The sequence below is a fragment of the Octopus sinensis genome, linkage group LG2 (genome assembly GCF_006345805.1).
Source record: "Octopus sinensis linkage group LG2, ASM634580v1, whole genome shotgun sequence".
NCBI lineage: Eukaryota > Metazoa > Mollusca > Cephalopoda > Octopoda > Octopodidae > Octopus > Octopus sinensis.
The window spans coordinates 93,949,672-93,967,325 of record NC_042998.1 but is presented as its reverse complement, the minus strand read 5'-3'; the positions used below and the strand labels follow the sequence as shown (position 1 = coordinate 93,967,325).

Below are 17,654 nucleotides of genomic sequence, written 5' to 3'. Positions count from 1 at the left end.
ATACGAAAGTTAAATGAATATGAGTTACTTCCCATGATATTTCTTGTATGGTCCGCAATATTTTCTTTTCCGTAAAAATTTAATAAATCGTTATTTGGTCAGACTAAGTAGAAAGAGACCAGGAAAAAATTATACTTATAAAAACTTTCGTAAAAAATTACTTGATGCAGTTACAATAATCGGAAAAATATTTTTTTAAAAGCTATTAAACTATTAATAAAATTTTTCTTTTATTTAACAGAATGTTACTATAATCTTGTGGAAATCTTGCATATAGTGTATATTTTATGTCTAGTGTAAATTTTATGTGTACATACATACATATATGTGAGTAATAATTTTAAATTTGGATATGCACCTAGTAGTATGCTGTTTAAAGAACATTCACTGTCTTCGGCTGCCTGATATCATCAACAAGTATGACATAAGTACCAATGGATTTACTTCAGGAATTCCTGTTTCTGTCGAGTATACAATATTTGAGAGAAAGAGAAAATGGAATTCGTGAGATTCTTTATTAATCATTATGATCGTTTCGATCCATCTTGCATTGGTTCCTTGCAAGTGAGAATGTGGACAACTGGTTGTGGTGTATCCTTCAGTTCAGATGTGCTTGTTCCTGTGATTTTCAAAAGTTACCTTGCTCATCAAACTCATGTTCACTAATTTGTTTATAATACATTTTGTTATTTACCTGGAGAACATGGTTTGGAATGACTTGGAATGAAGTACATTCCCTTTGTAGATAATGGACCTACTTATAATTAATCATAAATAAAATATATACATAAGAACCAAAAATAAAAAACAAAATAATTGTACAATGTGTAGGTTAATCAGGTACTATGCTTGCATTGCCAAAGTTATAGATGAAAATACTGCTTCTATCAACAACTCTATATTGTGCACTGGATGCATTGTTTTCTTTCATGGCAGCAATACTGCAGAGGTTGTTTTGCTATCAACAAAACTAAAGTGAAATCTCAAGCTCTGCTGTGTTGTTGCTCAAATTGTAAGTCATTTACAGATTGTACTGGGTGCTTTATGTTGCACCAGCATTGTGTGGATTGTCTAGCAGCTTACAAAGCTAAAAGTAAGCCATGATGTAACGAACAGATTTATTTGGAGAGGATGGTAATGGAGAGAATAACAGATATAAAAGAGAGGGGAACAGGAAGAGTAATGTCAGGGATTAGTGTGAAGGAGAGGGAGAAATTGGAGGAAGATATCTTGTTGACTTTTCAAATAGGCTGCATCAGGGCAAAATGCTATAATTCTTTACAAGGATTTTCTGTCTCTGCTCCAAGATAAGTACTCTCCTCTTAAATTGTTTTCCAAAGGGGAACGTTTCTATCACCTCCCTCAGTACTACTCTAACCCTCAGGTGAGAGAGATCTTGTCTTGATCTCATTGCTGCTGGTGCCATTTAAAAAGCATCCAGCACAGTCTGTAAAGTAGATGGTGTTAGGAAGAGCATCAAGCTGTAGAAACTATACCAAAGCAGACAGCAGAGCTTACCAGTTCCTGTTGAACTGCCCAACCCACATGCCAACATAAAAACGACCATTAAATAACGATGATGTTGATGATAATTTAGTGGTTTGGCAAATGGGTTTGATAATCTTTTTTACTCTTTGTTTCTGTCATTTGACTGTGGCCATGCTGGAGCACTGTCTTAAGTCGAACAAACTGACTCCAGAACTCATTCATTGTAAGCCTAGTACTTATTCTACCAGTCTCTTTTGCCAAACCGTTAAGTTACGGGGATGTAAACATACCAGCATCAGTTGTGAAGTGATGGTGGAGGGACAAACACAGACACAGCAAACTCAAAAAATTAAGTACTCTGGTCAATTTGTTCAACCAACTCTAAAAGGCAGTGCTCCAGTATGGTTGCAGTTGTATGACAGGAGCAAAAGAGTAGAGAAATTACAATGAAACACGTCGTGTTGGAAACAAAATAATTCAAGATAAATAATAAACCGTTCGAGACTCACTGAATTTAATTAGTCAATGTTTTATTCATCCGTAAATATATTTTGTCAGATACTTTTTTGCAGCCTGAGCTGGAATATTCGTAATTGAAGGCCTTAGTAGAGTTGAAGTAAATTTCCTTCAATACCTCCTTTGCAAAGTCTTCATCTATAATATGATGATGGTTAGCTAATTCAGCTTTTATACATTCTAAAACATTAGTTTTATTAAGGGGAAAGAAAGGTACAACAGCATCAATAAGACCCTGCTTGTGTAATTTAAAAAACCATTCATTTTGGCTATCTTCTTGAAATACATGTTCAAAATCAGCTAATTTCAACTTGTTCTGATGACCACTTTGCACTTTTCTGAACACAATGTTATTTATATTTTCAGAGTTTATGGTACTTATGATTATGAATAGCGTATAAGTATACTTATACAAATTTGAACCTTTTAAATGTGTTAAAGTCTCTGTGAGGATCTGTTGAGCAGATCCTGTATCTTCAAAGTCATCAAGAATAAATATATTCCAGTGACATGGTGATAACTCTCTATATATCCAAGTCAAAAGTTTGTTTTCACTATTTTGGGTAGAATCAAATTTATAATGATGTGAGAAAGAAAATATAAATAATTGAGTATTTTCAGGAAGATATTTATAGAGAAGAGAAGCCAAATAGGTTTTTCCAACTCCGACACCTCCATGGAAAGACAAAACCAGTGGTTGAGGATAGTTAGTCTCTAAACTCTTAATGTGATCTGTTAATGACTCTACAACAAGGTGAATAGCTAAATCCTGACCAATTATCTTTGTTGATAAAGACTCAGACACTGAATGTCTTTCCCAAGGTGGAATTTTATGACAATGAGAAATGTAAAAAATTAGAAATAAAAAAATAAATGAAGTTATAAAAGCAAATATACAACAGGATGGAAATTTCGGGTACTCCTTTACTTTGGCTGCCTTCTTTAAAGAAAAAAAAAAAACAGAATTAAAAATATAATTTAGATATGTTTTTGCTTAAAATTTAACATACCATTTCAAGAATTCAAAAATTAACTAATATTAATCAAATGTAGAAATACATAAATTAGTAAAAATGAGAAATTTATTAAGTAATTATAATATCATAGACTACTACCTTTGACTCTTTTGTTGCTGTATTTCTGATGAAATACACAGCCTTTGCTTCAATTAATTATGAAAACATTGACAAGTTTAGTAAAATAACTGACATTATTAAACTGGATAGGTTTTAGATTTAAGACAGGGAGTTCATATAGTAGAACTAAGGGCAGTTTTGAGCAGGTTGGTACCAAAGAAGAGTTAAGCAATTTTCAAGATTGGATAAAATACTTTATAAGAAGCCTGTTCAAATTTACAGTAATTCTTAGAGTGGATAGCACTTTGTAACAGATGGTGAGAAGCTATATGAACTAGCATGTAATATTTTTTAGAAACCTCTTTGGTGTTCTAAACCAATATCTGTTTTGGCATGGTTTCTATAGCTGGATGCCCTTCCTTATACCAACCACTTTAGTGTGTGTACTGGGTGGCTTTTATGTAGCACCAGTAACAGTGAGGTCCTCAAGTAACTTGCAAGACAAGAGCCTCAACTTATGGGATTGTGGTATTGAGAGAGGTGGCTTTATGCCAAGTGATGAGAGGTTAAAGTATGATAGAGAGACAGGAACAGATGTCTTGCTATAGGGGAGATATATAGTCAGAGAGAATATATTTTTTTTAACACTATTTCTGCCATTATTAGCCTCTCGTGTCATCTCCAGTTGTTCAGAAAGTAAAAAGATCTGATAACTTCCAAGTTCAGATTTCTATCAGAGTAGTAAAATAAATATCTCAGATACTTTGAAATGCTTTGGCAAGTGGTAGTGGTCCAAAATGTTTAACCCTTTGGAGATGGAGCCACATTTGGAGTTTCAATACCAAGAAGACAAAGCCCTTTTCACAAGCCTTACATGGCATGCACTTATTTTTCAAAAAAAAAAAAAAAAAAAGAAATAAAGTAATTACTTTACATATATAAAACTATATGTATTCTTGTAGGAAACTGAATGAACTAATACAATCTTCTTTGTAATTTGACTTTTTGGCAGATAGACTGGCCTTGTCATCTCCTAAGGGTTAACTCAACAGTAATATCAGTTTAAAAAATATGCATAAACATGATTTGTTACAAGGTGACCTCACGAGTGCCATCATCATCATCTCCGTCATCGTTTTATGTTCGCTTTCCATGCTGGCATGGGTAGGACAGTTTGACTGGGGATTGGCAAGCCAGGAGGCTGCACCAGGCTCCAATCTGATCTGGCAATGTTTCTACAGCTGGATGCCCTTCCTAATGCCAACCACTCCAAGAGTGTAGTGGGTGCTTTTTACGTGCTATCAGCACAGGACCAGTCGGGGCGGGGGGGGAGGCAAAATCGAAGTTCAATAAGTGTCCATACAACCCATCATAGTATTGCAAAAGACATAAAATGAAAGCAATACACACAAGAGAAACCAGTCAATACATCATGGAAGAAACATTTTAGGAATTCTAACACGGAAACTGTTAAATTCCATTCTTCATTTCTTTCATGAGCTGACAAAATTTTTGCAGCACATCTGTAAAATTACCTTTCATAATTATTGGGTTGGTGCATGTGGGAAAGTGGTTGGTGTTAAGAAGGGTATCCAACCATAGAAACCATGCCAAAGCTGACATTGGAGCTTGATTTGGCCCTCTGGCTCTCTGAACCATGTCAAAGTGTCCAACCTGTGTCAGTATGGAACAGTACGGAAAACAGGTGTTAAATGATGATGATTTTTCTCTGCCCATTTGGACTCTGAATTCACTTGAGTAGTTTGACTGGACATGTTTAAAGGTAGTCTGAATGAGTTTGATGGGTTAGGAAAAAAAAACAAACCACTAAACAAACTTGGATAAAAGGAGGTGAAGAAGCAGTGGCACACGGTTATACTTATGTGGTGTGAAAGAGATTTTAAGAAGAAGCATAATGAGTAATATTTTAAGTATATATTGAATTCATTAATAGTGATACTACACTTCTCTGTAGTGGAAGGGATAAAATTCTCTTTACTCTTTTACTTGTTTCAGTCATTTGACTGTGGCCATGCTGGAGCACCACCTTTAGTTGAGCAAATCGACCCCATCACTTATTCTATCGCCGGACTGCTAAGTTACAGGGTCATAAACACACCAGCATTGGCTGTCAAGCAATGTTGGGAGGATAAACACAGACACACACACACACATATACATATATACATTCGATGGGCTTCTTTCAGTTTCTGTCAACCAAATCCACTCACAAGGCTTTGGTCGGCCTGAGGCTATAGTAGAAGACACTTGCCCTGGTACCATCCAGTGGGACTGAACCTGGGACCAGGTGGTTCATAAGCAAGCTACTTTAGTTCGTAAAATTTGCCATGACGGCATTACAAAGTGTAGCTTGCAGGCTAGACAGAAACATTAATGAGATGAATGATGAAAAAAGATTAAATAAAAGATATTGATGGGAGAAGACAAAAATGCCCACCGATTTTTTGCTGCTCTAATACATTAGTCTTTAAGCAAGCTACTTACCACACAGCCACTACTATGCCTATGCTTATTTTATTAATAGACTATGGAACCTGGTGCAGCTGCTGTCAAACCATCCAACCTATGCCATGGAAAACAGATGTAAGATGATAGTTATGATGATGATGAGCAAGTCTTCAGATGATTCGAATTTTAAACCCTGATAGGATGATAGGGCTGCTTTATGAACATACCATTTTTATTACAACTCAACAATTAAATTTCATGATGTTAAATATTTACCAAAAATAGAATTGGTATTTTCTGCAAGTCATGTTGCTTCTATAAACTTGACATATCTAAAGTGAGAATAACCTTGTGGACCCACAACAGTCTACTCCATTTTGCCCTGTCATCTACATTCCCTTCGACAGCCTCTTGCCTTTATTCTCATCTTCATCATCTAAAACCATATCCTTTAGGGTTTTTCTTCTCCACTGTTCCCTTCCACATTATTTTTCATCATTTCCCCTCACCCAGTCACTTTCATTTATTGAGATTCATAAATATATATTTATTTTTTTATAGAATTTTAAACAATGGAAATGACAAGGGACCAGGAGATGTGGTGACTTACTGTACTTGATAAGACATGTTAACTAAACAAAATCACAGTCTTCCACACATAGTCATATCCTTTCAGGCGTGAGTGCCACTTAAAGAGCACCAGTGCTGGTGCTACATTAATGCACCTGTTGGTGCTGTGTCAATGCACCAATGAAAGTGACACATAAAAAGCACCCAACATACTCTGTAAAGTGGTTGGTATTAGGAGGGGCATCCAGCTGTAGAAACTATGCTTCAATGGACAGTTCTATGTCAAACCATCCAACCCATGCCAGCATGGGGAGTGGATGTTAAACAATGATGATGATGATGATAACCCTTATTCTGTTTTGTGTCTCGTATATAGTCTTCTCCTCTGCTATTTCCCAGGCAACCATTATTTGTATGGCATCATTTTCTGTTCAAAAGAAATCTTAATTTTAATAAAGACTTACTAACTAGGAAATAAGTATTGATGTGATGACAATAAGTTGTTCGCAAAATGAATCTAGCTTCAATTCTAATCTGAAACACGTTACAGTATTAACCCATTGTCTGTCCAAAGCATTTTCATAAGTTTGTCTTAAATGTCCATGCTGGTTTTCGGACTTTTAATAAACCCTTGTTTCATATGCTCTGATGAACATAAAGCTTTCCTTTCATAAATCATGTTACTCTGCTGATTGAGAAAAATTAGGAATATGTATCATATATGATTCATGGATACCCAGGAAATATGTGCTGTGTATCACACATGACACAGGACAGATAAAAGGTAAGAATGATCTCAAACATAATAGATTCTTGATCTCAGCTAAAAACCCAGTGGTTCATATTTCACAGAAATCATTTCTAACACAATAATTAGAATGTTTAACCCTTTCAATACCAACCCGGCTGAAACCACCTCTGGCTCTGTCGTACAAATGTTTTGTTTTCATAAGTTTTGAATTGAATTCTTCTACCAAACTTTAGTCACAATTTATGTTCCTAACACTTGCTTAATGATAACTAAGTTACAAGTATCTCAAAATAAATATGGTAACGAAAGGGTTAATTACCTTTCCTCTTTTTAGCTTGGAATCATGATGTTTACTAAATATGAAATACAAGAAAAAAATTCATTTGTTAATAAAAAAAATGTGGATTCTATTATTTATATTATTAATAAAAAATATAGTAAACAAACACATGTAATAATTTTTTTTTTTTACCTTTTAATCAGGAGGAAGATAGTGCCATGACATTTTACAGAGCCTCCCAAGACTAGAGGATAGGAAGTAGAGAGGTATTCGCCAAATTAGAGACCCGGTCCAAATGCTCACAATAGAGGATAGTGCTAATAGAATCTAAGGAGGCTATGGTGAGATTTGAATGCAAAGATTTGGAACTAATACCTTGAGACCACCAGTTTCACATTCTTAAAATCCCATCATTCCACTGCCCTACACTGGTACATTTCTTTTTTGTAATCAACCCCTGAAAGACTAAAAGGCAAAGCTGACTTTTGCAGGATTTGAACCCAAAGCATGGATAATCAGAACAAATACTACAAGGTATTCTATTTGAGTCTCTAATGACTACCAGTTGAACAACTAAGTAATATAAATTTAACCTTTGGCATTCAGTTTACTCTGTCAAATGTAATTCTTTTACTAGTTTCAGTCATTTGACCATGGCCATGCTGGAGCACTGCCTTAAAGGGTTTTTAGTGAAAGAAATTGACCCCAGGACTCATTCTTTGTAAGCCTAGTAGTTACTCTATTGGTCTCTTTCGCTGAACTGCTAAGTTACAGGGATGTAACATATGACTGAGACCTTTGGCAATATGAAGACCCATCAAGCTTAGTAAAATTATACACCTATTACACTCTCAGAGTGGTTGGCATTTGGAAGGGCATCCAGCCATAGAAACAATGCCAAATAAGACCAGAGTCTGGTGCAGCTCCTCTGCTTACCAGCCTTGGTCAAACTGTCCGACCCATACCAACATGGACAACAGATGTTAAATGATGATGAGGATATATATATATGTATAATGGACGTTAAATGATGACGATGATAGGCTTCTTTCAGATGATGACAGGCTTCTTGTCAACCAGATCCACACACAAGGCTTTGGTCAGCCTGAGGTTATAGTAGAAGACACTTGCCCAAGGTGTCCTGCAGTGAGACTGAACCTGGAACCATGTGGTTGGGAACCAAGCTTCTTACCACACAAACATGTTTGCTTATTTATTCACATTGTTTTTTTTTGCTTTTTTTATTAATAATGCATTATGTTGTAACTTTGAGAGTTCAATTGTAATTGTCTATTTTTAGAATAACATTGTAAGGTAGGTGTAAGAGGCTGAATCTGGCTGCTTTAAACATTAAACAGGTAGAATGTTTTGGCTGGATATGGCCAGTTTAAATGCTAATATTCTGTTGCCAAGTAGTTTCAGCCATCTATTCACAGGTTCATCACTAGGAATACGCAAATTAAAAAAAGTGCTCTAATTCAATTTGGGCTGAATTTGAATGCTTCATTAATATTTTAGTGTCATCATCATGCTATCCCAGAATTTAGGACTCAAAGCAAGTAAAACTCATTTAGACCTACCCTGTTCAGATCTGTCGGGTGGCACTTCTGCCTAACCATACTCCTCCCCACCACATATAAATCAGCAACGTGCTTTCACCATGAGAATGGACACTAGTCACTGATTATTCTTCTGAATTAGCAAGATACATACTTCATCTCTCCTCTCTCTGCTTCCATCATAATTATTGTGTCTCACCTCCCAGACCTTACTCCCGACAGCTGCAACCTTGCGATATTTCCCATTTATCCATATTTTTCCTACAAATATTCAATGTAAACATTAACTATATTAAACTCATTGGTCTGAGAGGTCATGCAAAAGGTCAGGGACACTGTTAACACTAAATGGATTAAGTTAAACAAAGAAATATAATATAATATTGTCTATTTAGCTTCAACTAACCACAATAACAAAATAACTAGTTATTTCTGACCCATAATAGAGATTACATGTAGTTGGTTATGTAACCATATACATTGACACACACAAAGATGTCCCCAAAACAACTAGACACCTGCTCAACATATCTTTTTATTTGTGCAGACACAATCAGTAATTAATGTATTATGTAAGCCATGTGTCAACTAAACACTAAATTAAGTGTTGAAGTGCATAAAACAACATTATTTTGTTTCTAGAAATAAATCTTTCAAAACTGGTGTCTATTTACTTTGAGGTGCCTGTGTGTTTACCCACACACACAGATATCATCATCCTTTAACATCTGTTTTCCATACTGGCATGAGTTGGACGGTCTGACCAGAGCAGGCAAGCCAGAGAGCTGCACCAGGCTCCAGTCTGTGGAGTGTTCAGCCACTTGTGTAAGCTGTTCCATTGATCAGATCAAATAGAACATTCACGAAGGCGGTGAGCTGGCAGAAACATTAGCGTGCCAGGCAAAATGCTTTGCAGTATTTCGTCTGTCTTTACGTTCTGAGTTCAAATTCCATTGAGGTCAACTTTGCCTTTCATCCTTCTGGGGTTGTAATCGACTTAATCCCTTTGTCTGTCCTTGTTTGTCCCCTCTATGTTAGCCCCTTGTGGGCAATAAAGAAATAAGAACATTCATCATTATAACAAACAGGGTGTCAGAGACAAAAAAAAAAGACTTAAGAGTTAAAGTGAGGAGATGAGTAGAAGATGCAACAGCATCATGATCTACTTGTAATGAGGCAGCAAAGATTAATCTGGAACGCAACTTGCAGCACTACTTTTTCCAGCAGCAATCTGCTAAAACTGATGCCAGAAACAGCTTCAATGCGCAACGGGAAAGTTGCAAGCTGACAATATGTTGGCTGTTCCCAGATAGGTTTCTTTACAAAGTTATAACGGTGCTAATGTCTGATGTCCTGTGTCACAACACTCAGCCTGAGTGGGATAGGGATTGCCACCCACATGAGTAAATCCTGCAAGATGGAACAACTCAAGTGTTCATTGAGGAAATATATTTGTCCTATTGTCTGTTGAGGCCACAAAACATTTGCATGGCTTGTAATCATCATCATCACTTTAATGCCTACTTTTCCATGCTGGCACGGATCAGATAGAAGTTGTTGAGGTAGATTTTCAACAGCCAGATACCCCTGTTGTCACGAACAGACAAGTGTTTTCAAGTAAGGTAATATTTCCCCATGTCCAGACCCAGACCTGGTTTCACAGAAGAATAGAAACAAAGACTACTTGTATGATGGTGAAGCTTGTTTACAACTACCACATGATGTCAAGACAAGAAGACAGTAACACACATATACACACCACACAAACAAATTTCTCTCAGTTTCTGTCTACCAAGTCCACAAAGCTTTGGTCAGTCTGGGGCCATAGTAGATGACACTTGCCCAAGGTGTCACGTACAGGAACTGAACACAAAATGCAGAAAAAACACCTTACCACACAGTCATGTCTGTATGAAATACATTGCTAATGAAAACTGTTAAAATGTTCTCTTAAAATAGTTACGAAAGAGTTGCAACAAACAGTATCTACATAAACTCTACAATAATGTTGGCACATAAAAACACCATCCGAGCGTGGCCGTCTGCCAGCCTCGCCTGGCACCTGTGTCGGTGGCACATAAAATCACCCACTACACTCTCGGAGTGGTTGGCGTTAGGAAGGGCATCCAGCTGTAGAAACACTGCCAGATCTGACTGGCCTGGTGCAGCCTTCGAGCTTGCCAGACCCCAGTTGAACCATCCAACCCATGCTAGCATGGAAAGCAGACGTTAAACGATGATGATGATGATTATGTAGTTTACAAAACAAATCTATGAAAACAACAATGCTGTATGCACTTCATGAACATCTGGCGTTGTACTTAAAATACTCATGAAATTGCTGAAAATATAATCCTCACTAATTTAAGCAAAATGCCAGCGATTTTAAGGGGAAGGGCTAATTTGATACCATTAACTCCAGTATTTGAGTGGTACTTTATTTTATTAAGCTTAGAAGGATAAAAAACAAAACTGATTTTGGCTAAATTTGAAATCAGAACACAAACGATTCTATGAGTTGACTGTCTTATTAAAAATATTGGGTTGGTGCATAAATATTGTGGCTTTTTTCAATAAAAAGATCTGTAAATGACAGTCTGACTGTCTGCCAAGCAAATGGGAAGCAGTAATTGAAGTAGATGGTGGATATGCTCTGGAATAATCAGTTAAAGATGTTTTTGTTACATGTTGTTATTGTTTTTGTTGAAAAAAAGTCACAGTAATTATACACCAACCCAATAATAATCTTTTGTAATTTTGGGACAAGACCAGCAATTCTGAGGGAAGTGTGAGTCAATTATATCAACCCCAGTATCTGACTGGTACTTATTTTATTGATCCCAAAAGGAGGAAGGGCAAAGTTGATCTCAGGCAAAATGCATAACATTTCTTCCAGTTCTATGCTCTGACGTGCGAACTATTTTTCTAGCTTGCTGTTTTTACGTTGAAAATAATAAGAAATGGTTACTTTTCAGGAATTCTTTGCTCCATTTTTCTTCTTTCATCTCTGGCAAAAAGAAAAAAAAAGAAATTCTTTTAAAACAATAAATGTTTTTGTAGAAATAAAAAGGAAATAAAAAAACTACCATGAAACTTGATTTATAAAATGGTTAAGAGTGCCATGTACAAAGTGAAAACAGAACTATTTTTTTCCAAATATTTTTGAGTAAATGTTGGATATTGTTAGATATTGGAGGTAAAATTGGCAGACTTTAAGACAGCTATTCCTAAAGTCTACCACAGAATTTGATTTTTTATTCCACAAATTCCAAGTCTCTAATGTTCAAAATGGCTTTAAGAAATGATGACTGTTAAAATGTTCTCTAAAAATAATAAGGAACGTTGAGTTTTAAAATCTACATTAATACAAGTGAGTTGCAACAAATATGACAGTATCACCATAAATCCCACAATAAGGTTAACTTGATGTAGTATAAGAAAACATTTACACTCTTCTCGTCTTTGCAAAAAATAATGTAGTTGATACAACACGAACATGGGGGTACCTGGTGTTGTAGTTAAAATACTCATAAAACTGAAGAAAGCATAATTCTCACTAATTTAGGCCAGCAATTTTAAGGGGTAGGAGTAATTTGATACCATCGATCCTGAAAGAATGAGAGACGAAGCTGACCTTGGCCAAATTTGAAATCAGAACATAAACGATTCTACTAGCTGGTTATCTTATTAAAGATAATAATAATCTCTTCTAATTTTGGAACAAGACCAGCAATTCTGAGGGAAGTGTGAATCAATGATATCAGCCTCTGTATCCAACTGGTACTTATTTTATTGACCCCAAAGACAAAGCTGACCTCCATAGAATTTGAACTCAGAACATAGAGCCGGAAGAAATGTTATACCTTTTGACTGACATGCCACCTATTTTTCCAGCTTGCTGCCGTTATGTTGAAACTAATAAGAAATTATTACTTTTCATGAATTCTTTGATCAATATCTCTAAAGTTGAAATTCTTGAAACTAGAGACAGCAGTAAAGAATCTTGTTGCATCTCTGACGAAAAGAAAAAAAAATTCTTTTAAAACATTAAACTTTTTTGCAGAAATAAATAGGAAATAAAAAGCCCATAAAACTTAATTTATAAAATAGTTAAGAGGGCCAAGTGCAAAGTTTAAACGGAAGTATTTCTTTCTAAAATATTTTTGACTAAATGACAGATACTGGAAGTAAACGTGGCAGACGTTCGGTACGGAGGTAAAGAATACGCACACCACCAGTTTTCGGCGTAACAAAAACCCTAACAGAACCCAGGGCTAATGCAGTTTCGCACCTCCCCTTGAAAAATGCATTAAAAAAAAATTTCTGATTCCTACATTTTAGATGTCGGAGATTACAAATATGCAAAAAAAAAAAATTTATTCATAAAATCTATTTGTCAACTAAATGTGGCTGTCCAATAGAAGACGGTGTTAATGTTGTTTTTAGCTCCAGAAAGACATTCATATCTATCTATCCCTTTATGCCCCTATCTATATGCTTATTGAATTTAAAAGTTCCAAAACGTGGTTTCTTGCATATCCGGAGTCTCCGTCATCTAAAATATAAGGGGTAAATATTTCGAAAAAGTTCACAAAATTTTAAACGGGAGTGAGGAGTGGTGGTTGGGGGTATTTATTTATTTGTTTTGCATATTCGTAATCTCCAACATCTAAAACGTAGGAATCTGAAAAAAAAAATGCATTTTTCAAGGAGAGGCGCGAAACTGCATTAGATCCCACAACCCCTAACCCTGAACACCGGGTGTGCGTATTCTTTATTTTCGCCACTTTATAGCTGTTTCTAAAGTCTACCACAGAATTTAATTAAAGTAAAAGTTCAACACTGGAGAAAAGCGAGAACATTTTTTTTTTTTCACAACGGTTTCAAATTCATTTCTTGTTTAAACTTCAAGGCAGCAAAATATATCTTTTTGTAAACGTTGGATCTTGAAACAAATAAGTTATAAATAACAGAATGTAAATATTTGATTAAAAGCAGTGTGGATAGAAGAAATCGAAGGCTGTCCCACAGAAAAAGCTGCGGCTATTCCATGGGCAGCTTTCAACTTGTTCTATCTAAGTATTCACACGCTATTATATATAGCTTATCTGTTTCAAGATCCAATGTTTCAAAAGAGTATTTCAATTCCTGCCGCTGATAAATAGATACGCATTGACTGAGGGTTCATTCAACGAGACTAAGTGCTTGCCAAAACGAATTTAGTATTGAGTCTTCTCACCAATAATTGTTTGGCTGTTTACATAACAAAACAAAGTTGCAGCAGTATAGTAATTTATCTTGAAAACATTTTTACTCACAGTGAGAGTGACAAACACAATAAGAATGAAATGTGTGTTGAAACTTTAACTTACACGGTGTTATGATTTTCACCGTTCAAGTCCGGCTTTTAATTTCCTCAAATTTATAGAAGGGAGAAAACTCGGTTAATATAAAGATCTTTCACCCGTTAAAAAATAACCCAGCCAGCTGGGTGTTAACAACTGTGTAGAAAATGAATAGGACAAAAAAAATTTCCGCAAACGAACCTGGGTGGGGGGGGGACTTTCGGAAAATTCACAAGATCCGATTTTCCCGTCATAACTTTCGGGAAAATGGATATATATATATATATATATATATATATATATATATATATATATTACGGAATCCTATGTTTTTGGTTATGGAGGATCCGATTCTGGAAAAGAAAATTTTCAAAAATCGCATTTTCAAAATTTCAATTCTCCGGCTTTGACCTTCAAGCAGGCTATCAACATGCTAGAAATAACAGCAAAATCTCACAAAACTGCGATAACATAATGAAAGGAATATGTAATCAATCTACTCACCTTTCTGTAAAAATTTCTTTCAGAGTAATTTTCCGCAGTAATATGACAAAGTAATTCACGTGAAATTAAAGTTTTTTTTTTTTTAAACTTTTTTCGAATTTTTTCTTTCAATCAATCTACGTGGGAAAATACGGAGATTAAAGATATGGAAAAAATAAACACAAATTCAAATTTTTTATGAAAAACCCCGACGCAAAATTCCTCCCACCCTCACCGCTTCTAAAAGTGAAAACGAATGGTTGTTTTGTCTGTTTCTGCATGCGTTATAGTGAAACAGTAAAAGGATCGCAGCAGCGCCCGGTCACTAAAACGAAAAAAAAACCCAGTCTAATAGGTGTTCATTATGTTATCGCAGTTGTGTGAGATTTGGCTGTTATTTCTAGCATGTGGATAGCCTGCTTGAAGGCCAAGGCCATAAATTGGCGGGGGTGGGTGGGGTTATATATATATATATTGTTGAAAAATTGAAATTTTGCAAACAAATTTTTTTCAGAATCCTAGTCTTTGTATTTTTCTACATATTTCGTAAAAAAAAAAAATTTCCGGAAAATGTGAAAAATGAGGAGAAAAGGGGGAACTTGAAGTTTTATCCTGTTTCTGTCAATGGACTGCGGCGAAGTTGGGGTACCACACTGAAAGCTTTAATCAAACAGGATCTAGTTTAACGCTCGGTCACCAAAACGAAAAATTTTTAAAAAAAGTCTAATTGGTGTAATAAACGTGTAGAAAACAAATATGAAAAAAATTTGCGCAAACATACATGTACATACCTTCGTCTTGGTTGGTAATTATTTGACGGCAACGATTCGAGAGAGGAAAGTATAACATGGTTGGCTCCCACCCCACCCTCGTTCGTTTGCACAAATGTTCTTTTTTTTTCATATTAGTTTTCTACACATTTTTTTACCGGTCGCTAAACTAGATCCTGAAAGTTATGAGAGGAAAAAAACGGACCGTGTGAACTTCCCGACAGCCCTCTCCCCACCCCTTCGGAAAACATCTTCCCCCCTCAAATCTCTTTATAATTGTAATTTGTGCCATTTGAACGGTATTTCTACAAAATTTCATGAACATATATCCATTTTCCTGAAAGTTACGAGGGAAAAATCGGATCTTGTGAATTTTCTGAAAGTCTTCACCCCACCCATCCCCATTCGTTTGCGCAATTTTTTTTTTCATATTCGTTTTCCACACTTTTTTTTTTACATATAGTAGGCTGAGTTTTTTTTTATGTTAACGGGTCTCAAACTGTATATGGACCTTTTTTTTTTTCTTTGTTCGCATATTGTCTCATTGTTTTTTCGCTAGGCTATTTTTCTTGTAGATTCTCTGTTCCTTTGAGGTATCTGGTGAGAATGGTGGTAGTTTTTCAGAAATTTACGATTCAAAAATAGCGCGCTTGGATATATTTTCATTGGCGAAGGAGGAATATTAGCAGCTCCGCTTTCCAACTGTTTTCTTTTACCAGTTGTAAACTAAAAACAAAATACAAACAAAAACCAGAACACAAACATTAATGTTATCAATTTTCTTAGGAAACAAACAGTAATGATATCTACTTAGTGTTTTAAACGCACGAAACATGTAGTTTATAAAAGGGCAGTATTGATCTAGTGTTACAAAGTAACCATACTTCTTATATAGATGTCTTGATAGATTATATACAAACACCTACAAAATGCCTTTCCTCCTCCACTACAAACATTACTAATTATTTCTCTTGTAGGCAAGACTTATTTGGCATAGATGTGCCTTGAAAAACCACATCAGTATCCGTGACTGCTTTCCAGTGGAATTCGAGTGGCATAGAGGGGTTTTTTTTTGGGGGGGGGGGGTGCTTCGTTGTATGCTTGGAGTATGTGTCATTTTAATGAATTTTATTTGGCCAGTCCAAATGCTCGTACATTACCGTTAGTTTGGTAATATTAGAATGCAATTTTATCCTTTCTGAAAATTGGTCTGTAACACCTGTGTTCAAGTCATAGATGTCAAAATCACAAGTTTTAACAAGACTCTTCACGCAGCTGAGTGCAGTGTGACTTTCAAAGGTGATATTTACGTTTGGCATGGAATAGTTATTGAGATATACTTTGGTTATAAAAATTGGTATTTTTTTCTTATTTAAGACATGATTCTTTAGTTTACATCACCAAGATTCTTTAGTTTACATCATTAGGTGTTGCGTTGTTTCGAAATACTTTCGAAGAATGTTAATCTACTGCTTCCAAGTGAATGCTATTGATCTTGATGGTGGAATATCTGTTGACACGCTCGCCTTCATTCTCACAAAAAACAGGTAATCAAGCAACCCAGAAAAATTTATCAAATCGCTTTGCTATTTATACAAGACAGAATTCCAGTTGTTTTGAGATCCCTATTTGAATGTTTATATTACGAAGATCTACTTGCATAACAAGAGTTTTGATCTGAGATCGTGTATTGGAACTAAAACGATAGTAACGTGGAAGACACAAGTTAGCCATTTAGAAACACACTTGGACTGTTAACGCCACTTAAACATTTACTCCTGCTGGAAAGACTTCCGTCCATCCTCCCACCCAACTTTCCCCAAAATTTGTTTATTTAAAAAATTTTTTTGCCAAAAATCCCCGTTTTCGGATACGGAGGTTCCGGAAAATTGCCAAAAATCGACATTATGAAATTTCCCGCCCCTTTTCCCCCTACCAACTTCTTCAATTTTGACTTTTTTCCTCAACACTAACCCTAAAACTCTAACCCTCTAATCTTAACCCTAAAACCCTAACCGTAAGTACAGAAATGTTTTGAAATTTTGTCCGAATCATAATGTCCGTATTTTTCCGCATATTTAGAAAAAAAAAAATTCTACAAAAACTTTTGGAAATTTTTTTCAGAATCATAATCTCCGTAATTTTCCGCATATTTTGTAAAAACAAAATCTGAAAAAAGTAAAAAACAAAGGCAGTAGGGGTAGGGGTGGTAATTTTAAAATGCCGATTTTTGCCAATTTTTTTTTTCCGATTCGTGTTCCCCATAGCAGAAAAGAGGGGTTCGTGTCGAAAAAAAATTTTTTTAAGGGCGGTTTTGGGGTGGGGGGACGGGCGGAAGTCTTGCCCT

The 17,654-nt window shown here is 35.6% G+C and overlaps 1 protein-coding gene across 1 annotated transcript; it reads right to left on the bottom strand.

Moving 5' to 3' along the window:
• Positions 1-1,997: 1,997 nt before the first annotated feature.
• Positions 1,998-17,041, bottom strand: LOC115232519 (torsin-1A). Its single transcript, XM_036500745.1, has 6 exons — positions 16,954-17,041; positions 16,468-16,646; positions 14,082-14,113; positions 12,643-12,723; positions 7,190-7,223; positions 1,998-2,944 (listed from the first exon to the last, which is right to left on the bottom strand). The coding sequence occupies exons 1-6, from the start codon at positions 17,039-17,041 to the stop codon at positions 2,003-2,005; spliced, it is 1,356 nt and encodes a 451-aa protein (XP_036356638.1). The 3' UTR covers positions 1,998-2,002.
• Positions 17,042-17,654: the final 613 nt, after the last annotated feature.